Below are 25,853 nucleotides of genomic sequence, written 5' to 3' on the forward strand. Positions count from 1 at the left end.
TTCAGAATTTGATTGCAATGTTATGTTTAAGCTATATGGTTAGCATTGTGTAATTGAAGTAATAAATTTCAGTTAGCAATACCATGCTTTATTAAGCTTTTAAAAAGAGGTCTTTTTTTCAGATTATTGATTCTTCAAATGTTGTTTCTATTTTATTTATAAAATGACAATAATTTAATAATCTCTACTAATAAACATTATGAATAAGAGATTTTCATATAGATAGTGCTTAATAACATATTTGAATTTACAGAAATTAGTAATCTTTAAATTCTTTACTTTCGGTGTCATTATGATTCTTAAAAATTGCGTAGCTCTTAATGAGAGTTAAAATATGTGAATATTAAAATATTAAAACTTAAGTTTCCATGTAACCTTTTACTATCTTTGTAAATGTTTTCAAATGTTTACTGGATTATGTTTTCAGAAACTTGATTATTTTATAGTATATGTGGTCAGAATGTAGGTAGTATAATAACACAAACCACATAGGGTGTTAGAGGTTGTAAATATTAAAATAGAAACTAATGTAAAAACATCATGAATTAATGTACAGTATATAAATTGAGACTGCCTTTGGGAAATTGTTGAAAGTGGCTTTAATTGAGAAAGAATCTTTTTTATTTGGAGTTTGTCTATCAGTCAATATGATTTTTAGACTTGGAATTTTAAAGAGACTAATTGGTAGAGTTTCTTGCTCAAACAATTATGCGTAATCAGAATAACATTTATAATGGAGTATCAGGTGTGGATATATAGCTAGAATATTTAGAAACAGATTGATAATTAGTCCAAATGACAAAAAATTATAAGCAATGAACAAGAAATGCTATTGATTAAAGTAAATTTAGGGTATTTCTGTACATGATTTTCTATAACTAGTTCTGGTTAAGACCACCATAATATGTGAACGAAAAAATAATTGTAGCAGCTTAGGTTTCAATAAAGAGAAGTAAGATGAACAGATACTAGGTAAATACAAAGTGAATATAAATATACATTGATATTGTTACATATTAGAAATAGAGATTAATTGATGCATAGATAAAAATTAAGGTACTACATAATGTCAAAATACATTCTATTCTTAAAAAAAGGCATAATTCTGGATTCTGCCTCTTAGCTTCTCAGGGTCTTTGAAGGACTAAGAGAAATATAGCATCTTAGATGAGTTACTCCATTCTTCTGAATTAAAATTTATGGGTTAAGTATTGTTAAATGCTTTATGATTGTTTAGAGAAGCGTACAAGTTATATTCTATTACCTGTTAAATGTTTTCCATCTGATAATAATTAATGCTAAGGCTTGCTTATAAAGGCAGTAGTTGAAGATAGAGATTAGAGATTAGAGGTAAAGTACTTACATTTTCATGAATTTTCTTCAGGTCCTGAAAAAAATACAGTGTCTAAGAAATATAGCAGCTTTAATGTAAAGAAAAAAATATATGAAATAACTAACGATATAATTGGTAGAAATAGTTTTGACACAGTATTTGAATATTTTGGAATAATTGATAGCAGATTCTTCATTGTTTGGCAAGAGTGTTCTTAGAATGAAATCTTGCTTTGCTTCTAGCGTGGCTTTAGTGTACTACCAGATACACTACCTGAAAGTGTATTTTTAAAAATCCAATTCCATGTTAAGTAACAGTGACAGTAGTCATCCCAATTTCAGAAATCATGACCACTGTTCTATTTTTACTTAAATCCAGTACAAATCAGCATCTACAGTGTGATTCACATGCTTTGGGCAAATTTCATAATCTCTAGAACAAAGTGATTCCTGGATTTAATATTGAATTCAGTTTCCTAAAGTATGATTTTTAAAAAGCACTTAAATGGCTTGCTAAGGACTAATTAGTAATAAACTTTATTTGGAACTGAATTCTATAATAAATATTCTTATTTATCAATACAGTGGAAGATATATTTCCTGTATTATAAAGGCCCACTGTATTCACTTTATACCCTACTTACTTTCAAACATTTATGTTAATTCTTCAGGGAATGTAGTGTTCCTTTTTTCTCCCTGTCTCTGTCCTATAGTACTCAGCATGATGTTAATATATTACTAGAAATCCCTAATTTGCAAAGAGATTTTGTTTTAAATGTTTAGTTCTAAAGTGATTGGCATTTTTGCCAAAGAAGTCATTTTATAAACAATAGCCTGAAGTCCAACAACAACAAAAAGCCAAACTAACATTTACTAGAGTATCTATATTATACTCACAGTATATATATAATATAAATTATGCTACTAGTAAATGTAGTTTCTTCATTTCACTTAAGGTGCTGTTACTGCCATGGAGTAGTAGAGGAAAGAGAAGACTATTTTAGCAAATCAATGGGTTTGAGTACAGACAGCCATGAAAAGTAGACATAATCTTAGGGAGAAGTAATCAATCAGTTCTTTAATTTGGCAGACTGAGCACCCACTATGTGCCAGCCTCCTTAGATCCAGGTTGCCTGTCCTCTTGAAACTTAACATTTTAAGGAGTATTATAGACAGAAATGGGTAAGATTACATAGGGAAGAAGTACAACGAGGAAGAGGCCATCATTAAGTTGACCTTCCTTCAAAACATCCAATTTTTCCCTCAACATTTTGTGAAATTTTTTCCTTTACTTTCTTGTATGGCCTTAAATGCCATGTTTAGAGATTAATTCGTATTAATAATCTTAGGCTTGTATTTTTGATCATATTATAAAACCAGTATCCATTCATTCTGATTTAGTCTGCTTGTCTTTCTTTTAACTTTCAGCTGAGATTAAATATAATGAGGTATTTACCAAATATGGCAAATTCCAATTTACCCATTTTGGGAGCATGAAATCTTTTCACAGGGAGAAGTATGTGAAAAGGCTTAGTGGGCTGCATTTCAGGGGGTTCTAGAGATAAACTTCCTTGGAAAATCCTTGATTTAGTAAAGCAATAATTAAGAGTTCAGTAAGTTTATATTTTATAAAACAGCTTTGAGTAAAAAAGAAAGAAAGAAAGAAAGAAAGAGAAAAGCCACTTAGAATACCCAGAACATTTCCAGCAAAGTTGTCTGTTTTATATAAATAATCTTCATATGTTCAACTGTGTTATTCAGATCTTAGTTCAAATGCACTTTTTTAGGAGAGAACTTCCTTACTGAAAGTAGCTTCCTTCAGTCCCTTTTTGTGGTTTTACCCTGTTTCAGTTTTCTTCTGTAGGACTTAGGGCTATATGAATTACCTTAACTTGTTTGTATGCTTACGATCTGGCTTCCCTACTAGAAAGAAAGCTTCCTGGGGGCAGGGACCTTGTCTTGTCTTTTCTCTGTCGTATTCCCAGCAGCCAGAATCATACCTGGCACATAGGAAGCACTAAATAAGTATTTGCTGAGTGACTGAATAAATACTGGAGGTACAAAGGTATGTCAGACACAGTCCTTTTTGGTTCAAAATGTAAAGTCTAGTGGATAGTACAGAACACCAGTTAGGTAGCTAAATAGGATGAGAAGTATTATGCTGGGGAAACACAGAGGCACAAGTGAGCTCCAGGTGATGAGCTGATTTACTGGTCTGTTGTAATGAAGTCATACTGCTTTCACTTGACATACTACATTTTACTTCCTTTCTTATGTTTCCAAAATTTATATACTTACATATAGCTATAGACGTTCCTATTCAGTCCACACTGAATTTTAAAGAAATTAGAATTTAATTAAGCAATCTCTAAATGAAGGTTGAAAATTTCTTTTCTTATGTGCCATATAAATCTGAGAAAAACTACAGTCTTGTGGAACAGTATTGATTTCTTTACGTTAAATTAGGTTTATGAATAATATATTTTTAGAGACAAATGTATTTATTAACTTAGAATGGAAAAAAACTATGTTATTTTAAATATACTGAAATGTATTTGAATTCCTAACATGAAGTCTGCATCTAATGCAGGTTAGATGGTCAGTTTGAGAAGGACCTGGTTTAATTGTTTATTCTTTAGCATTCCCTAGAGTAATTCTCATTTATTTCAGTTATATATATATTCTTTGTATAGTAAGTAGTTAAGTAGCTAGTTAATGAGATGTGAGTATTCTGAAAATTCGTACCAGTCTGTTAATTACATCTTGATAAGACTATCATTATTTTTTTGCAATGCTTTAAGCCGTCATTTAGGCACGTTAACTGGATGAAGTTGTGGTATCAATATTATAAGATCATAGTCTCTAAGAAATGGAAGAGGGTTTTAGAATCGTTCAGCTTCTTATAATCGAGGGTCATCTCTTAATCATTTCTGTGTCTCTAATTTATATTATAGTGTGTCGCATTTAGTACTTACCTAATACATATTTGTTAAAATAATATCTGAGTTAATGTGTATCATCTGTATCTTTCACTTTAAAGCACAGACTCTCAAAGATTAAACGGCTGTACAGTCAGGTCACTGGCTAATAGCAGAAGTAGGAGTAAGAAGCCCAGATTCCTTAACTCTAGTGTTCTTGTCATGGTACATTGCTACATACTAGGGATTTTTTTCTTTATTCATAGGTATAAAAATAATGACAAAAAAGAAAAATGATATATGCATAACAGACACATAAATAGGATGTTATGTAGGTTAATACTGTATGATTTTTTTTGAGTGCTCTGTTTTGATTGTGTATTTTTAACTTTAGGAGTCTGTGGTGTTATTGTAACCTAAAAGATTTATAATTAAGTCCTAAATGTTTTATATGTAAATGTAAGAATGAAAATGTATAAATAAAAAAGCACATATACTTGTTTAATCATAAAACATTTAAGGGAACAGACCAGTTTCTTCATTTAATGAAATACATTTCCCTTTATGATTCTAGGTTAGAGTCCACCCTAGCCATGCCGTTGTGTGAGCTTTGAAAGGTAGAAGAGTTACGGAAACCATTATTGTCGAGCAGAGTTGTTGGTAGGCGGATGGACATATGTGAAAGTCTTGGTGGTTTCTGGGTTAAACTTCTATTAATTGACCACCGTAATGCTGTAGGCAGCTCAGATAATTGGTGGCAAATTGCCTAAGAATCCTGGGATCATACCACCTTCTTAATGACCGTTTTGAGAACTTGTGTCTCTGGTTCCCCAGGCCAAGAACAGCATTAACTTCTCTGGCCTTCATTCCTTCATTGGTTCAACAGTTGTGTAGTTTTGATTTCTATATTAAAACCCTCAATACCTGGAAAACCTAGAGTGACTTTTGCTTTTGTTAATGAACCTAACTGATGCATTGGCGGACTGCATTCCAGATATATGGGAAAGGAGTTTAGGGACCCAAAAGAGACCCATTTAGAGGAAAATGATGATGTTGCTGGGTTGTGTCATTCCATGCGTATCCTTTCTCTCTTTGGGTTAAAAAAAAATCTAAGAAATTCTCAACTGAGCTGTCTAGTCTTGGTCATCTTTAACTTCAACTGACCCCACTATTTCATGTGTCCTGGCAAAATCGTTGTAACAGTTTAAACCTTTTCTGTCATCTTCAGGATTCTAGTCCCATTGCTTTTCATGGCTAATGAGGACAGTATGACTATTTTGATGACTAAGAGAACTATGTGTGATTGCAGGGTCTACCAGGTTGGAAGGGTGTTAGAGGTACAGGTTGAAATCTTAGTATACACTCTCTTCCTCTGAGACTGTAAGGAAATATTAGTGATCAGATGTGAAGACAGAGGAGTGTAATGGAGCTGGGTTTACTCTTAATGAATATGGAATAAAAACAGCAGATCTTTCTGACTTCTAGAAAGACTTTTTTTTGAAATGAATAAATTGTTATTGTCAGTATTTATTTGTTGCTTATCTCAGGTTAGAGCAGTAAAGAAGGGTTGGAGATACAATGATAAGACGAACATTTAGATGAACAAATACTAGGAGTGATCTAGGTAGAAGATGAATGAAAAATAATTTTTAAGAGCCAACTCTTAGTTTTAGTTGGAAGCATTCAATTCTTGAGCTGAATCAGTTTGGCTTCATTATGTTTTCAAGTAGCTATGAAATCAAGGTCTTAGGAATAGAGAGAAAAGAAGGTGGAATTTTTCTTAGCTTCTGAATAACAGTTGGGAGATAGCTTATGTGTATTGAACCAAGCAAAGAAATTAGAATAAAGGCTATTTTGCAGCAGCAGAATGTGATGTTGCTTGTCTAATTGCAGGGTGTAAGTATATCCCATATGTAGTGTATCAGGCATTTAAGAACTATATTAAAAGTACCTTATAAATTTCCTATTTGAACTGAATAAAGTGAATATTAATTAAAGTTTTGTTATGGCGTAACTTTAAAATGAAATTAAAGAAAAAAGAAGCAAAAGAACTATTTAAATTTATCCATCCACCCACCAGTGAATCATTAAAATGTGAAATTGCTTGAATGCTGCTCCTTTCATCATTCTTTTTCTTTGATTACTTAGGAAAAGAAGTCCATCGGTGTCCAGAGATCAGAACAGAAGATACGACCAAAGGGAAGAAAGAGAGGAGTACCCGCAGTATGCTACTCCGGACAGCACAATGCCTAGATCTCCATCAGATTATGCTGATAGGAGGTCTCAACGTGAACCTCAGTTTTATGAAGAGCCTGATCATATAAATTACAGGGACTCCAACAGGAGAAGTCATCGGCATTCCAAAGAATATGTTGTAGATGATGAGGATGTGGAGAGCAGGGATGAATATGAGAGACAAAGGAGAGAGGAGGAATACCAGGCACGCTACCGAAGTGACCCGAATTTGGCCCGTTATCCAGTAAAGCCACAGCCCTATGAAGAACAAATGCGTATTCATGCTGAAGTGTCACGAGCCAGGCATGAGAGAAGGCACAGTGATGTCTCTTTGGCAAATGCTGAACTGGAAGACTCCAGGATTTCTATGCTAAGGATGGAACGACCATCAAGGCAAAGATCTATATCTGAACGTAGAGCTGCCATGGAAAGTCAGCGCTCTTATTCAATGGAAAGAACTCGAGAGGCTCAGGGACCAAGTTCTTATCCACAAAGGACCACAAACCATAGTCCTCCTACCCCCCGGAGGAGTCCAATACCCATTGATAGACCAGACATGAGACGTACTGACTCACTAAGGAAACAACACCACTTAGATCCTAGCTCCGCTGTAAGGAAAACAAAACGGGAAAAAATGGAAACAATGTTAAGGAATGATTCTCTCAGTTCTGACCAGTCAGAGTCAGTGAGACCTCCACCACCAAAGCCTCATAAATCAAAGAAAGGAGGTAAAATGCGCCAGGTTTCATTGAGCAGTTCAGAGGAGGAATTAGCTTCAACACCTGAATATACAAGTTGCGATGATGTTGAGATTGAAAGTGAGAGTGTAAGTGAAAAAGGTAAGCACTGTATTCTAATCACACATTTCCCTGTAATTGGTTAGATAATGGTTTGCTTTTTAGGTTGTATTTCTGACTGAATATTTAGTAGTTAGATATTACTACCTTTATTTTTAAGTTTTTTAATGGTGCTGGTTATTTGAAGAAAATTTCAAGTTATAAAAAGTATCTTCTGTAATTTATGTAGAAAAAATATTGATTTTTTAAAAAATTGTCTTTTTGCTTTGTTTCTGAAAATTTTCTTGCAGCGCTTGATGGCATATTTCAAAATACGTATTAGCTGTAGTTGTAAAATAACATTTTTTGTGCTTTCTTTCAAAAGGAGCAATATGTTTACTATAGAACATCTGAAAAATTGCTCAGTGTAAAAGAATGAAATGCAAACTATCCACAGTCCTTTCCCCCAAATTTAACCATTGCTAACATTTTGTTGTATTTTCTTCCTGTTGTCTGATACATGTGTATTTTACATACTTACAAAGTTGGTATCATACTATATAATTTTGTTTTCTGATTATTTCCAGTTGATGTCGTATCATTAGCTTTTCTCTGAGCCTTTAGACGTTCTTCAGAAATGTTTTAAATGGCTGCACTACTGTTTTATCATAAGGATGTACCACAAACTAACTATTCATTTATTTGGGGTCATTGCAGTTGCTTCCAGTTGCTACTGTAAATGATATTATAATGGTTCTCTTTATACACAATTTTTTGCCTGTATCTCTGAGTATTTCACAAATACATATTCATGCTTTGATTCTTTTAAGTTTTTAATTCAGATTACCAACCTGCTCTCCAGAAAGATGGTAATACTCCATTCTCCTGTCAGATGTGCTTGAGTTTTCAGTCTTGATGCACCAAATTTTTGCTGGTTGAATAGACCACCAAAAAATGCTTTCTCGCTGTTGTTTTAATTTGAATTTGATTGTGAGGATAAATGTTATATATGGTTACTGGTGTTTGATATATTCTTCTATGAATTGTCTCTTCATTCCTTTTATTTCTTCTGCTCGTGGTCCTATTGAGTATTAATTAGTTTTACTGTAATTGATTTATAAGATATTTTTATATGGTTAGAATTTTACCCATTTAATTGTCATCTATTCCAAATGTATTTCCCATTTTGATGTTTAGGTACTAATTTTCTTTGGTCATTTGAAATACTGAATTTAATATAGTTAAGTCTTTGCATATTTGGTGATTTTTTTCCCATTCCTTTTAACCATAGAAACTTTTTGTTATCCTCAAATCAGTTAAATATTTAACTGTATATTTTCTCATGTTTTTATTATTTATTTCTTTAACCTTTAACTTTTTAATCTTTCTGTAATTTATTTTGGTGTGTGTCAAAATATATAGGATAATATCTAACATGAATCCCTTGTACCAACCTGTTCCCCCCTGCAATACACACAGTTTTCTGACACCATTTGATCAGTAATCAATTTCTTCATAAGAATCAATAGGATTCAGTAAAGGAATTCAAGAAGGCAGCTAGATATGAAATTAATTTAGAAATTAATACAGAATTCTTTTTTACTGTACCAAAATAATCAGTTAGAAAACACAGATGAAAGGCAATTCCCATTCTGATCAAAAAACAGAAAATGTGATTTTAAAATAACTAATAAGAAATGAGGGAGGCCTCCATGAAGAAAGCTATGAGACTTCACTGAGTAACATAAAGGAAGTGAGTAGAGATTCATTTTATATTCCAAATTGAGAGGGCTAAATACTGTAAAGATACATGTTCTTTCTAAACAATTTTTTGGGGTTAATAACATTCTGTCACAGTCCTAATTGATTTCTTGGAGAATCATATTTCTAAAGTCAATCTACAGTTGTAGGGGAGAAAAACTTAGCTCTTTCTTTCTTTTCTTTTTTATTGACAGATTGTCAGTTTACAATGTTGTGTTAATTCCTGGTGTACAGCATAGTGATTTAGTTATATATATATATATATATATATATATATATTCCTTTTTGTATTCTTTTTCATTATAGCCTCTTATAAGGTTTTGAATATAATTCCCTTTTGACTTTTTTTTTTCCTCTATGCATCTTAGTTTCCCTGTCTGGGGCCCTGTAAATTAGATTGACAAAAAGATAGATTAACAAGATAAAAACAAACAAGTTTATTATCATGTGCATTGGGTATACATGTGCACAGTCAGCTATGAGCAACTCAAATGAGTGGGTAGGATTTAGAATCTTAACAGAAGAACAGTGCATTTTTAGAGAGATGACAAAACAAAGGCAACGGGCAACGGATTTGAGTTTCTAAGACTGCAAATTATGGGAAGGTAAATTTATCGGGTATCTAATGGAAGATAAGAGCTAGCTAGTGAAGTTTGTTGTGCACACTCCTCTGGAACTATTTCTGGGCTGATAAGGAGTAATTAAATTTTGTCCTTTCTGGTAGAGTGTGCGTAGGGGACACCTTTGCAAATTTATGTCCATCTTTTAGATAAATATGGGGAAGGTAGGGAGCATTCCCTGCATCTGCTTCTTCTCAGTTGCCTTCAGCTCAAAATAATCCTTATGCAAAGTTGGCATATTACAATAAATAAATGATAAAAACATAGAAAGCACTACAAACCAAGGCGGAAGAGATAAGTTATTCAACAAATGTGCTTGAGGAAAATGAATGTACAGTAAAAAATAGAACCTCATTTCATACAAGTTGCATTTAAATTATAAATAATAAGAAAATTATGTTTATTAAGATATCAAAGTCTATAAAGAGAAACTGTAGATCTTAATCTTATCATGGATCATATAGAAAATTTATTCCCAGAAGCTGTAATACTTCCTTAAGTATATTTAATAATCTTTAGTTTGGTCATTTTCCATATTTGCCTGAATATATCTATCATAATACATAAGAAAGAAATCGTTTTGTTATCTATAGTGTTTTGGTTTAGATTCTGTTATCCTTTGCTAAAGCAATGCCTTTACTTTTACCACATAAAGATGTAAAAAACAAAACAACTGCATCATCCAGGGCTTGAAAGCTTTTTATATGTAGTATTCTTCTAAGAGCTTATACTTCGTTTCAGGGTTTTGAAGTTACGTTATAAAAATCTCACATAAATAAAAAAGCTATATATGAGTTAAAAATCCCAGGTAATGCTATTTAAAAATGGAAAGAAACTACACATTTACATCTGTCTTCTCCCCTAACTTGAACTCCTAGTAGATACCGTTAGAGACAGTCCTCCTTCTCATCTACCTAATAATTTATTTCACAGAATGTGGCTTCTGCCATATTATATCAGTCGTAATTTAATTCAGTTTTGGAGAAGGACATCTAAATAAAGTAACCTTTTCCTGTTTGATATTACCCACAATGTGAGGAGAAGTTGTAGCTGTTAAGAAACTGGAATAATATGGGAAAGAGATTAAATTGTGTCATATCATCATTAGAGTAGCATTTTTGATTATTTGTGGGAAAAATGTCAATCTGATTTGAGAATAAGCTACTTTTAAAGCTATCTAACATTGAGATTCATATTCATCCTTAATAGTTAACTAATGTTTGAAAATTTTTCCTAATAATTAAAATAGTTTTGTTAGTGGCATTTTTTCCTATGTGATTATATGTAGATACATCATTCTGATGAGGATCAACCAACTTTTAAAAGATAGTCCCTTTGCTTTATTATCCCCTAGGCTAAATAACTCCAAAGAATGTACTTTACAACTGAGATATATTTTTCATTGTCTTACTTTTCTGTCCCTTTTCATTCTTGTGCACCTTTCCAAAATATGCAAAGTAAATTTGGATGAAGTAATTTAAGCATTAACCAACACTGCATAGATAGCACCAAGCAACATTACCACTGCAGAAGGGTTCTATGCAGGCTCTTGTATGTCATATTATAACTTCTACTACAAGGCAGGCTTTTTCCTGGTCTTTAAATAATAAGAATTCTGTTGATAATCCACACAGCAAGTTTATAGTTTATTTAAAGTTTTTTTATTTCTCTGCTGTCCTGTTGGCTAACTTTGTGCTGCTGTTTAATCTTCAGCTTTATTGGTGCTTTGGTGACTTTAGCTTTTCTCTTATTCATTTGTCACTTTGGATAGATGTCATTATTTTAATATACAGAATTTCACCCAAATTTAGAGTAGATGTCATTTCACTCACTAGGTTCTTTCAGTGATGCTGATAACTACAGTCTGTGAGTGACCAAACCATTATTTGTGTAACAATAATAGGGCGGTTTTATGGAAAAAAGCATGAGTTTTAGAGTTAAAGAGGAGCTCAAATCCTGGCTGGATCATTCACTAACTGCATGATCTTGTCCTGTGTATTTAACCACTGCAGGTCTGCTTCCTTACCTATAAATACAATGTATGTCCATTGTTTGGCAGTTGTAGGGATATTTATCTATATATCTCAGTCTAACCATTTATCTATCTATCATCAATAGATAATATATATAAATATTTTAATATATAAATTTATATAATATACAAACAGTAAGTATTAACTTACTTACTTTTTAGATTATTACTTAATTTTTAGATACTTACTTAATTTTTAGATTATTTATTGTTCTATGATAGTCAAAGATAGTGGATTGTGGACATTTACGTTGGTTTCACTTCTTCCGTTGGTTTCACTTCTTCCAGGATCTGCCTCCTGTTGAACTAGGCTTGTATTTCCAGGCTGAGAAGAATATACTTTTTAATTTGTAACTTTTTTAGAGCCTGTTATTTGCAGGGTATTGAGTTGGATCTAATGGAAAATATAGAGGAGATGAATGATATTCTTTCTATCTTCAACAAATTGAAAGTAAAATAACTCGCAATTGTAAGCCCATTGTACTGTGGGTGCTATGGAACTTCAGAAGAGAGAAGATCGGTCATTTTCACTGATTTTACATGATTTGTTTGTTTTATAACACCTATCTCGCAGCTCAATATGAACAGTTTGCTTTTCATAATGCTATATTGATTGCTTCTCCACATTTTGTGTTGGGTTAGAAAATTGCAATGTTTTCGTCTTTGAATTATGGAGGTAGAGAAGTCTTAGATTGCTAATGTCATAGTATCTCTGAATTTAAATGTTGGACATTTCTCTCAAAGTTTAAAATGTATTTTTTTCATAAACTTTAAAACTATTGACTTTCCAAATTTATTTAGGATTTCCCTGTTAAAGAAACTAGAGCAGAATTCTCAGTCTTATCAGCAGTGATACCTTGTTTGTTTTGTGGGGCTGTCTTATGTCCTGTGAGGTATTTAGCAGCATCCTTGACCTCTATCCACTAGATACTAGTAGTTCCCACCCCCAGCTGTGACAACCCAGAGTATCTCCAGACATTGCCAGATACTTCTTGTGGGGCAAAGGCCCCATCACTACCCCCCAGCCCTCCATCCCTGGCCCCTCCCTTTATTCTCCTTCCCTCTTTACTTTGAGAACCAATTGAGAGAGTCATGACTGGTATTTTAAAAAGTGGGAGACTGAAATAGGATAGAGTAGAAAATATCAAAGTGAATTACACAAAGTAAAGGTAATTGATGTGTAAAACATTTTAGTGTTGCATGTGTATTATTTAGGCTCACAATGTAAAATTTATGTTTCATACTGGGGATCATGGCCAAACATGTTTTAAAGCCACCCCCTTATATTATGACTCACCTGATACTGGTTTTTCCTGCTTCCCCCATCTCTTCTACCTGACCTACCTGAAAAAGTTTCTAAAGATGATATTCAGTGGCTAATTGATATATGTATTGTAGACATGATGTGTTTTCTGATTTAATATATTTTAATCTTAATATTATAGTGCAACATTAAAATGTTTAATTACATCAGTATATTGTCAGTCATTTGTCCAACTGTAGAAAAGATATCCAGTTTCATCTTTTTTAAGCACTGAGATCGATTGTGGAGAATTTAATTTCCCTTGTCTTCCAGATCCTAACCTGACTGATTTTATTTAATTGTCTTAGGTCTCTTTTTTTTCTTGTAAAATCTTGAGAGACTGGGGTAGTAAGTGGAAGAATACATGTGTATGACAGTCTCCTAAGCAATAAATTGTGAAATGTTTGATGTAATTATTAGACTCTTTAAAGTAGCACAACTCCTTCTTTTTACTTTTTTTGGGGGGGGGAAGGTATAGGTAGATAATGAAGGTGGGATAATTTGGTGAACTGACCAGAATAGAAAGAAGGGAAAACAGACTGCAAACCTTCAGGTAGAAGCATGGGTCTTAAAATATTAAACACAAATCCTAAAAGATAGCAGCTTTATACATCTGCGTTTAGGTGTAAATGGTGAAATTTATCTCCTTGTATAATCTTAAGTTTCTTGCAATTTTAAAGTAATTAATCTACTCTATATGTTTATAATAATAGACTACTGAATTGACAATATACACTAGAAATTTGAGAAAAATTTTGATTTACGATATTTGAGACTAATTAAACGTGTGTGGAATTCTGAAACATATGGATTAAAACTATTTTAGAATAAATTATAATAATGGGAAAATTTTTAAAAACTTTACTTACTTGCTTTATTACTAAGACTTTCACAAGTAAAATTTTTTAGTTTTATTGCTTTCTTGTATATTCACTTTGTAGGTAAATTAATTTCATCCTAAATGGTTATTCCAATTGCAACATGAATCATAGCTTCACTATGGAATTAAAAAAGCTCAAACACATCAAAGTCGCATGTATATAGTTAATGACTGTTGTATTATGCAACATTATGAAATTGTTCCATCGTGTCTTTTCTAAAAAAAAGTACTCTTTTTATGAGGTAATAAATCAAGTTGGAAATACATATTATGAAGCTGATTTCAGACTTGAAATTACATAACATAAATGTAAGCAGATTGAGAAGCTAAACTAACTTGAAGTTAGTTCGTAAAGTGCATAGCCAGAAGGTAGATTTACAAATGGGAATAAAGGAGAGGTTTTTGTTTCTTGATAAATTGCAACATATAAAATGTTTAAGACGGTAATTCCTTCTAGTTGCAAAAATATCTCCTTGTTAATTATGGATAAAACACTGTGTTAATATTTGCCTAGAGAAAAAAGATTAAAAGATTATTTTTAATGGAAACTAGTACCCCCCCCCAAACTACCAAGTATGTACTAAGAAAAAAACTCTTACAGATTTTGGTTTGCAGGAGATTTGAGAAGGTGCTTAGCTAGTTGAATGAAAATTAAAAGCAGAATTAAAATATGGACTAATTGTTTAAGTTAGTTTGAAAAATAGGAACTGTTAAAGTCTCTGTTAAATTGAATTAGAATATAGTAGATGATGCCTAGATATGAGTATTTAATAGAGCTTTAAAAATGTAATGATGAAATTGGTTCAATGAATAGAAGAATACAAAGCTTTGTGAAGGACATGTTGCTGTTAACTGCTAAGAGGCATATCAGAGCAAATACCCTAATGGTGTTACAAATGCTGTACAAGCCAGTTAGCTTTGGCTTAAAAAAGTATTGAAGTATCAGAGAAGTTGGGTCTAAGACCATTTCAATATTTTGAGAAATATACAGTAGACTCATTCATTCATTCATTCATTCTTTATTTCATTCAACTAAAATATATTAAATGTCAATAATTGATAGTACTAGAGTATGAAACATGAAATATGAAAGCATTTTCTGTCACCCTAGAATTGCAGCTTTTTGCAGCAGGAGTAAGAATTTGCTATGAATTTGACTGCATTAATGCAGGCTGACTCATCCAAGAAAATTGTACATGGGATGGGCTTTTGTTTTTGTTAGCTTGTGCTTCAAGCTGTCTGTTTTTCTTTCTAAAATGTACCCATAAGAAGGGCTTCTTGAGGAAGTATTTGGGGTATGGGGAGATATGTTTCAAAGCAAAAAGGCAACCCAAATTATTGCCACCCTTAGTCCCATTTTCCCTGGTACTGCTTATCTGTCTCTTTTTTTGTAGGTAGCTTGGTTATTGCTCTTTCAGGAGCAAATAAGTGAGCCTGATATAGTAAGCATGGAATGCTACAGTAAAAGAATGATGTTAATTCTTTCAACAGAAAAGCTAATAAAATACAAGCAAACGTTTCATTTCATAGGAATCTAAGATGCTCCTGATACTTATCTTTTGTCAAAGTCTTGAAATATATAATTTATATTAAGGGATGGATTGTTGAATAAAATAGTATTGAAAATTGTGAACTTTAATGAATGATCAAGATGATATGAACAAGTTAGACTATATGTAAGATGAAGGACATCAAAAAAAGAAAACTAAAAGAATAAAAAGATGTTAAAATTCTGAGTTTAGAATATAAGGGGTATGAATGGAATACATTACAGTCTCATTAAATGAAACAACTTTTAGATATGATTATATTTTACAAAATAGCACACATACTCAGAATTGACTGTGCACACAATGTTGAAGGGTCAAGAGTTGGGCTGAGTTTAATTTTTTTTCTTACAGATTATTGTAAAAGCCACTTTATTTCAGCATATCCTACTCTATACATATTAGGGATTTTTAAAAGAAAAAATGTATTTCCCATGGGATTACCGGCCTTTGCTTTGTAATTAAGGAAACCTAGGTTTTGGGGTGGGGGATGTAGCTCAGTGGTAGAGCATGTTCTTTTTATGCACGAGGTCCCCAGCACCTCTGTCAAGGGGAGAAAGGGATACTTAGGTTTTGATTAATCTAGAATTTGAGCCTCATATCCTATTCTTGAGATAGTAGGAGAGGGCAACTCTTCAAATTTTACTGAGGAAACAAGAAATACCTGTTTCTAACTTTAAACTTGATGCATTTTCCCAAAGAAATAATGTTGTAAGTGACAATGCATTCTATTTTTTTCTTCATTTAAATTTAAGGAGTCAGTTCTAGCGACTAAGCTAGGTATTCAGATCCTCTGGGGTAGAAGACATATGTCTATTTTTGTTTTGTTTTAATCTGGGAAATTTTCTTAAATTTCACCTTTACTTTTGGAGGATAACTTCTTTGGATATAGACTTCTTGGTTGACAGAGTTTTTCCCCCTCTCTCAGCACTTTGTATACATCGTACCATTTTTTTCTAGTAATAAGAGTCTCACCTTCCTATGGGTCGCTCCTGTGTCTGCAGAGCCTGGTTATCAGCCAGAGATTTGGGCAGAAATTGTGCCAAAATATTTTCAGCTTTTAATCAACCTCTGCTAATCAATCTTTGTGCAGTGTGGGGGACACGTTCAGAGTTCAGCCAGTTTTCAAGTCACTCACTGGAGTTTCACTTTCTACCAGACTCTCCTGGGATCTTCCCTGAATAGGGTATAATTTCCCAGTCAATCTGATATGTGTGGAGAGTTTACTGAGCTTTTTCCTGTGGGTCTCTCATTTCCAAGATTTCCCTGTCAAATTTCTGGCTGCTCTACCATTCACCCTATGTGGTACTGCAATCTTAGGCTAGGAAACCTGCTAGTTTTCTTTGTTTCCTATCGGATGTGCTTCTTCACCCCACCCCAAACCAATAACAAGGTGGCTGGTTTTCCCAGACAGCCCTGCACTGCTGAAACTCTACCAGAAGGGGGTTGTGGGAGCAAGCCCAGGTAAGAAGGTAGCAGACTTCTGTTGTTATTATCTAAAACTCTAGCATTTCCCTCAGGTTTTTATGTGCCTTTGTTTGATTTCCTCAGCCACGCAATTGTCATCGTTGACAATTTCATCCAGGCTTCTACTTGGTTTTTGTGAAGAGAACTAATTGGCACTTCAAGCCACTAAGCCCGAAGTCCCTCCTTTATTATGATTTTATGAGTCTGGAATGTAGAAAAATCTGTGTGATTTTTCTTCTCCATGGGAGTTATTGAAGTTAACTAGTGCAGTTTAACTCCTCCTTCCCATGGGTAGATTCTCAAGCTTCTGCCCAGTTAGTCAAACCATTTGCCCAAGCCTGTATGTCCACATGTATTCTTACCCATGTCACTTCTCTTTCTACACAAAGTGGACATCCAGGTACACCATCTAAAGGCCTGCCTACTGAGAGGTTTTCTTCACTAATGTCTTTCAGGACCATCCCTGAAAGTCTTCTTTTGGCTGGTGCACACCTTTTGAGCTGATGCATCTGTGAAGCAGGCATGGCCTTTGTCCTCTTTTGCAGGGGAGAAATAATGACCCTTTTTGTGGCCATAGATGTCAGCTGAGGGAGAGACGCTGGTGCAGTTATAGTAGATGATGTGTAAGTTGGGTCTGCCTGCACATTTGGTTTACTTATATATCATCTGGCCCTACTTAGACTCAAACATGAGTGCACCACCTCTGCCTTATAATGGATGGTTGTTTGGCTTGTCCAGCTGTTCAGCTGGTTTAGCCTAACAGAAAATTTAGCTTATGTTGGGCACTCTGGCTGTTTGGTCACTTGATGACTTACGCTCAGATATTTGTCCCTACCAAAGCTGGTAGCATACTTGAAGCAGTTTTTCAAATAGTATATAATTCTCCTCTGTAGATGAAATGGCTTTCATCCAGAAACCTAGGAGTGTACATTGTGATTCCCCTACTGAGGCTTGCCATAAATTTCTCATGGCATCTTTTTCCCACCACTGATGCATCTAATACTGTGCAGTCTGTTGCATCATATAGCCAATGTGACAGGGCTGCTTGCTTTGCAGACTACACTTGATCTAGAGCTTCATTTTGCTCTGGGTTCCTTTTGAAGCTTGACAACTGTCGGTGCCTGCCGACAATCGATCAGGTCCAGAAACCTGTGCTGCAGGACTGAGAAAAGGAAAGACGTAACAAAAAGACAGCAAGACAAGAAAAGTTGGGGTTGAGAGGGTCTCACTCTAGCCCGCAAGACGCTAGGTCAAGAGTGGACGTCGAGTTTATTTTCAGCAGTTCATTTATATGATTTTAACCCATTAGCTCACACATTCCTGCACGTAGGCAGCGGTATTGTTTTAGGGCATATTAACAACATGTACTAAAATCATTAACTTAAAAGACATCATTATTGTTTACTGTTCCCAAAAAACCCAGATCAACTATTCCCCAAAGCAGGATCATAAGACAAAAGTCATAAACTTAAGTATTGTTTCTCTAGACTATAAACTAACATCGTGACTCGTATATTTTTAACTCAGGTGATTGTTCTCTAAAAAATCACTGATTTGTGTGCCGATCATATCTCTCCCTCTGAAGGTCCTTTGTGACTTAATGGCCTCAGGCATTAGCGCACCTGGTGTATTCTTTAGTAAAAGGGGGGCGGGACAGAGATTGTTCTAACTCAATTGACCTTTGAGCCGGGCGCCCCGCACTGTGGGAGTTTAGGCCCAACCTTTGTGCTCGGCAGCCTCAATCTCAGAGCCTGGCGCCCTGCACTTTGGGGTTTTACGCCCAAGTTCTGTGCGCGGCAGCCCTCCGTCACGAGTGGCTCCCCGCAGACAACCTTCTGGAGTTCTTGGTGAAGGAGTATTTACCAAGCAGTATTCCCCAGGGTAGAATATGTTGCCTTGAGAAACCAGAGGCTGCCTACCAGCCATTGTGCTTCTTTCTTACTGATGGTAGGTTCAAGGCGTAATAATTTGTTCTTTGCTTTGGAGGGATGGTTTTTCATGACCTTAAAAATTTCTCTGATATTATGGGCCCCTAAATCTTTGTAGGATTTATCTGCTACCCTCTGGAGAGCATGTTTCTAAACAAGGCCTCTAATATAATTGCTACTTTTTTCTCATTCGTATAGTGAACCAGTAAAATGTTCTTTGGAATGTCCCTGTGGTCTTTTGGGACTGTATTACAATAGAGGGCAGGAGGGTTAACATAATCCTGGGGAAGACTGTCAGTATGTTCTTGTCCAGCCCAGAAGTATGTGAATGATTTCAGTCCTTGACAGGGGTGGGGAAAATGCATTTTGACAGTTCAGTGTCTGTATATCATATACTTGAGTCCATATTGTTTCTAGGAAGGATACCACATTGGCATAACAACTTCAAGAGAGACTGCTACTTGGTTGAGTTTACAGTAGTCCACTACCATTTTCCAGGATGCATCAGATGCATCTTTTTTTTTTTTCTTTTGAGGCCAGACTGGTATATTAAAAGGGATATATAGTGTGGCATATGCCTACTCCAGCTCCAGGTGTCCTGCCAGGGGCCCTGGTACAGCACACCCTGGTGTCCCCTGGCCCATGCCCCCTCTAGCTCCAGCCACTCTGCCAAAGTGAGCCCAGCTCAGTATGCCCTGGAAGCCCCTGGCCCAGGCCTGCTCCAGCTTCAGCTGCGAGGAAGCCTCAATGCAGAGTGTCCTGGGATGGCCCTGGCCCATGCACACTCCAGCTGCAGCAGGCACGCCAAAGCTGCCTGGCACATACAGTCTACACAGGAAACCCTCCTACACAGGGCCACGCTGTCAAGACTGGAAGAGGTGGCTGTTTCACCTAATTCATGGAAACAAACACAGAAAGTCAAACCAAATGAGAAGACAGGGGAATATGTTCCAAATGAAAGAACAAGAACACAATGAGAATGTCAGTTTGTCAGCAAACAAATAGAATGTTAGAAAATACAAGAGAGAACCAATTAGAGCTGAAGAATATGATAACTGAAATGAAAAATACACTGGAGGGAATCAACAGCAGATTAAATGATACAGAAAACTGGATCAGCAATCTGGAAGGCAGAAGACTGGAAATCACCCAGTCAGAGCAGCAAAAAGAAAAAAGAAAATTTTTAATGAGAATAAGGAGTCTCCGGGACATCGGGTGTGCTGACATTCACATTACAGGGGTCTCAAATGGAGAAGAGAGAGGGAAAGGGGAAGAAAACTTATTTGAAGAATATTGGCTGAAAAATTCCCTAACCTGGGGAAATAAATAAATATCCAGATCCAGAAAGCGTAGAGTCCCAAACAAGGTGAATCTAAAGAGAGCCACACCTCCTGGCCCCTGCCTCCATTAGGTAACCTCTGAAGATCCACACCAGCTTCAAACTCCTGTGGGTTTGGTTGAGGCAACTGCTTACAGTTTAACCTCTCTCTCTGTTCTAAGTCTTCCTTGGAGCCAGGAGAGCTCCATATGGCTGCGCCCTGGGGAGAGAGCATAACTTCTTGGATAAAGGACTCGGCTAGGAGCAGTGAGCATGCAGCACTTTGGGCAGCTTGAGGAATGAGTGCAGTTCTGAGGGGGTCGTATGGGTGGTATAAAACAACAGCCACTCAGATTGTGTTGTCAGTGTTGTCCTCTTATTTCTACGAGACGGATGTAACAATATTAAGCATTCTGTACTCATATACTCTTTTGAAACTGAGGGAAACTTTTCTAGAAACCTCCTCTCTATACTTTTTCATGTGTTTTTTGGCCATAATTGTTATTCATGGCAGGTCCTAACTAGTCACTGACAACAGAGTTAGAATTATCAAGATTGGCTTAGAGTTCATAGTTGTAATGGGATGGGAAGTAGAGAATGAATTGTGCCTGCCAAAAGATAGGCATTGAAAGGGTTATAATAGTCCCAAAGCAGGAGGAAAAAAAACCCTCAAGTGTCTAAAAATCATATGCTAGAGCTGGTTTGTACCAACTTGTGAGAACCATTTGTGTGCCTCTCTTCCCAACTCCACATTCAGTGACATAGTGTCCGGTAGGTCTAAATTGACTTAGTGGAAGTATTTGCACCATGGAAATACATAAATGTTACAAAACAGGATCCATTTTCTCTCCTAAAAAACATGTTATTAACCATGAATCACCAGATTCAGTGATAACTGAAATCTGTTTGAAATTTTGATGACTATGGAGATTATGGTAATAAGGAAAATTATCCAGGCTGTAATGTAAAGTTATTTAAGAAGCTGAACTGAAAGTTACATCTGCTATGTTCAAATGACATGTGCATATAGAACTAGAAAGAAATAAGGATAAATTAGAAGCTTTCGAGACAACAATTTGTAAAACAAAATTAATGTAGAATTTTATTAGTGTGGCTATAATGTTTACATAATAACAATGAAAAAAGGAAACTATTGTTTTAGTTGTCTTACTGTATTCCATTTTTAGTGATCATCCCCAGGCCCCCCATGCACTCTCAGAGTACAGATAAAAAAATTTATAAATATAATCTTATGCATTAGATAGGTCATGCTTAATGCCTAAAAAAATGTAAGAAACCCTTTATTTACTTTATAACAACACTCATTTCCCCATAACATTTTTTTCACAACTCCATCAAATTTTCTAGGGTGTTGAATTTTTTATACTTTATGCTTCATCTTTATATTTGCATTAAAATTCAAATAAAATTAAATTAGTTGTTAATTTACTATCTCCTTTTGATATGCATGGCTTACCCAGATCATACAGCTTCCCAGGATCTTTTACAAGTTAGCAATAAGAATTTAATGCATGTAACAGTCCTTTCAGAAAATTCCAAGACTAATATTTTTATGGAAACTAATAGGGCAATATTTCATTCCTTGAGATAACTTTTGACAGGTTACTTCAGTGATTACCATATCCAATAGGTGCAAAACATTGTTTTAAAATGTTGATATCAAAGTGTAACAAGCAGCCTCCTAGTTGATTTATATTTTCTGTCATATGCACTGCCACTTCCCACAAAAGAGGGATTTCATTATAGTGTAAAATGGCCATTAGCACAAAATAAAATTTTCAAAATAAAAGTGTTCATTCCAAAAGATCAGTAACAATAATGAATTGAGATTTCTGATTCAAATATTAGTTTGCGAACGTTATGTAAAGTAATAAATGCTTTTTTAGGTATGCTGAATACAAATTTCCCCTTTTCTGCTTATTTTTTAAAAATTGAAATGAATGCATTTGTAATATTGGTATTACCAAACTTATATTGGAATATATTTATTTGCAGTGAAAATGTGTACCATTTTAAAATAAGATAACTTTAATTTTGAATCACAGGCCAGGCAAGTATATCCAAACATAGAATGTTCTGACCATTGTTTAATTTCTGTCTCATAATTGAAAAGGTTGACAGTTTTAGTTGAATGAAACAGTGAACAAAAATAAACTAAATGCAGATGAATTAGTCTTCACCTAATTTATTTTCAGACAACTGGAGTTGTTTCTGTGATGTGTTATGCTTAGCTATATTCAGAAAAATTTCTTGTCCTTGAACTTTGCTTCTTCTATCACTCTTTTACTGAATTGGTTCAGAAATTGTGGTTTTCGGATGCCCCCACCATACATTCTCTGTTTCCCTTTCTGTTCTTTCTCTCTTTCTCTGTATCTCTCTGCCTCCCACCAAGGCCTTCCTGTTCCCCCTCTTCCTTTTCTGCTTCTCAGTTGCCTGTCCCCATTGGGCACTTTTGTATAGTGCCTTCTGTCAAGATGTATTATATTTCAGGTATGCTAGTAAATGTGTTTCCTTTTGTTTTAATCCAACCCTCCCTTTGAAATATTAAGCTCTTTTGTATAAATCACATATTGAGGAACAGATTCTATTAATTAAATACTTTTAATGCTAGAGAATAGAAGGGCTAGTGTAGGTACTTTTTGTTTAATACTAGGCTACCTTGAGAACTATAGAGAAAAGGAAAATATGTTATACAGCCAGATACCTAGTCCCCTCCACCCTCACCCATGTAAATTCCCTTTTGGTTGACTTTATATGAAATTAAGATTGTATTTAAGTGAATTTCCCTATGATGCAAGGCATTTTATATCAGCTTCATTAACTCACATCATTTTAATTAAGTAACTAGTAATTGGAAGTACAATAATGCTACCTTTCTATGTTTGAATTTACATGTTATTAATTAATTATAGCCTTGACTGCATTAGTTGGAAAAGCTTTTAAATTTGTTTAGAAAAAAGTATAACGACTATTTAGTTGTATGAATTATAGCTGATAGAGGCCATTAAAATTCATCATCTTATTAGGAAAATATATTGATTTAGGAAACCATCCTTAACATTTGCTAATATTTTTTCTTATACAAGGTTTTTGATTTTTATTCTATTTTGTAATGGTTTCCAGTAGTTAAAATTATATAAATATGATATTTAAAATATTTGTAAGAGTGAAGACCCCAAAGGATTGATATTTCAAATTGTAAATGCCAAGTAAACATTAGCAGAAGAGAAAGGGAAATTAGAATTAATCAGTAATGCAAGAAGTCATTAAAGAGAAGTAGGTTTCAGATATGATGAGTTGGATAAGAATATAGTTGATAAAATGTATGGTTGATGCTGAAAGAAGCATATTTCTGCTTAGCCTGCCATAAAACAGAGATTATAAAACAAGTATTTCCTCAAACCTCACTCTCAAATTCTTCTAAATACAGTTTAATTTAATTCAAAAAGAAAAAGTATATTTCATGCCTAGTGTGTACCTGATGCCTTGCCAAATGCTACGTGTAAGGTGAACACAGCATGGACTCTGCTTGGGAGGTGAGCATGAGAGCAAGCCAGAGGCATACAGTATGATGGATATGAAGTAATTCAGTCTGAGACACAGACGTGATTCAGAGAAGGCAGAGGCCATTCTGCCTTGATTTATCAGGGAGGACTTTACAGAGGAGTTGCTGTGTGCACTGAGTTTTGAAGGTTGAGTAGAATTTTCCAGGGGAACAGGGCAGGTATTGGGTGGGAATAGGTGGTCTTTCTGCATTTTGGAATCTAACCATTATGTCAATGAGAACGGTTTTTTTTGGAGTACTTACCATTTGCCAGACACTGCTTGACATTGGATGGGAGCAAAGATGAAGAAAGACACACTTCCTCTCCTGAAGAAATTCATAAGCTCTTGAGGAGCAAGTGTGGTTGATAGGTTTATTAATTATCCTTTTTTTATAGAGAAGCAGTGTGGTATATTAGAGCAACGGATTGAAAACACATACACCAGGCTCTATTCTAGGTTTTGCTAGTGATCCTGTTGTAACCTTAGGAAGATTATTTAATTTTCTGGTCTTTAATTTCCTCTCAAAAATAAAGAAAATAGATGTAGCATTTTAAACACTGTGCCAAATGGAGCACCAGATTTTAGCAGTAATGTTCCAGGAACTGCTGAAGAGGGTAAGGGGGCGTATCTACATGGGTGAACATCTGAATCTTCCACTTTGTTTCAACCAAACTTTGCTCTTAACCACTTTTATATTTGGGGGTCCTGTTAGAAAAGAGACTCTACTGCATCACTGCATAAAGAAGTGTGAAAATGAGTAGGCTTGATATTTTAATCATCATCTAATTTATTCAGTTAACTTTTATGTTCCAGGCACTTCTATGTGTGCCAGAGGCTGCGACAGTTAAACAAACAAACAAACAAAAAATAGGCAAATTTCCTGACATCAAAGAAGTGACAAGAGGCCAGATTGCATAGGGCTTTTTAAGTCATTGCGAAAATTTTGGCTTTCATTCTAAGTGAGGTTAGAAGCCATTTGGTGGTTCTAAATAACAAGTGACTTGATCTGATTTACCCTTTGAGGATTACTCTTGATGCTGTGTTGAAAACAAACTTGAGAAGGGCAAAGATGGATTCAGGGAGACCATCTAGGTGTCTGGCTAATCCAGTACTTAATGAGACATAATGGTTGTTTGCACCAAGTTGGTGGTAGTACAAGTGAAGAGAGGTAGTCAGATTTTGGGTATATTTTGAAAGTACAGCCAACAGAATTTTCTGATGATTTAGAGGTGGGTGTGAGAGTAAGAAAGGAGTAAGTGAAGGATTCCTTCAAAGATTTTTGCCTAAGCAGGTTGAAGGCAGGAGTTGCCATTACTTAACATAAGGAAATTGTGGCAGATAGATTTTTTCAACGAGGGGGCAGGGAGGATCAGCGGTCCAGCTTTGTACATACTGGGTTTGATTTTCCTCTTAGACATCTAGTGGAGATGGTGAGTAAGCTATTAGACATACTAATCTGGAGCTCACTGGAATGGTTAGGTTTGGATACGTACATTTGAAAGTCGTCAATGTACATATGATACTTAAAGCTATGCAGCAGAAGAGATTACTGAGTATGAGAAACTGGAGTATGTTTCTAGGAAAAAGCAGCAATTGCTGGATTAAGCTGGAGAATACTTCTGCAACTAGAGAGGATGAGGAAAAACCAGCCAAAGAAATTGAGAATAACTGGCCAGTGAAACAGGGGGAAACCCAGGAGGAAAGTGTTATCCCGTAATCCAACTGAGGAAAGGATTTCGAGAAGTATTGATTGTGTCAGTTGATGCTCAGGAGTCAAATCAGGTGAGGACTGATTGCTCTTTAACCACTGAGGTTAGCGATGCAGGAACAGATTGCTGGTGTTGGTGACCTTGACAGAAGCACTTTTAGTATGGTTGATGGGGTTAGAATTCTGAAGTGGGCTCAAGAAAAAATGGAAAGGAAGGAATTGGAAACAGTGAGCACAGACAGCTCTTGGGGGGAGTTTTGCTGCAGAGGGGAGCAGCAACAACAAAAAAGGAATTGATAGCTAGAGAGAGGGATTTTTTTTTTTTAAAGGTAGGAGACAAGACAGCCTATCTGTTCTCAGGAATGATAGCAAGAGAAAATTTGTTGATGCTGGAAGGGGAGGCCTTAAGTCAGGAAAGAAGATGGGATTTACTACTTTGGTAGGGGGATGACTTGTTAAAG

At 35.0% G+C, this 25,853-nt stretch overlaps 1 protein-coding gene across 4 annotated transcripts in view; it reads left to right on the forward strand.

The window, feature by feature from the left end:
• Nucleotides 1–25,853, forward strand: part of RIMS2 (regulating synaptic membrane exocytosis 2) — a 436,528-nt gene that overhangs the window by 135,540 nt on the left and 275,135 nt on the right. For all 4 annotated transcript variants that reach the window (XM_072949585.1, XM_072949586.1, XM_072949591.1 and 1 more), the window contains one exon: nt 6,399–7,324. In XM_072949585.1, coding sequence (XP_072805686.1) covers nt 6,399–7,324 — 926 coding nt within the window. The remainder of the gene's footprint in view (nt 1–6,398; nt 7,325–25,853) is intronic.

Source organism: Vicugna pacos, chromosome 25 (assembly GCF_048564905.1).
Source record: "Vicugna pacos chromosome 25, VicPac4, whole genome shotgun sequence".
NCBI classification, from domain to species: Eukaryota; Metazoa; Chordata; class Mammalia; order Artiodactyla; family Camelidae; genus Vicugna; species Vicugna pacos.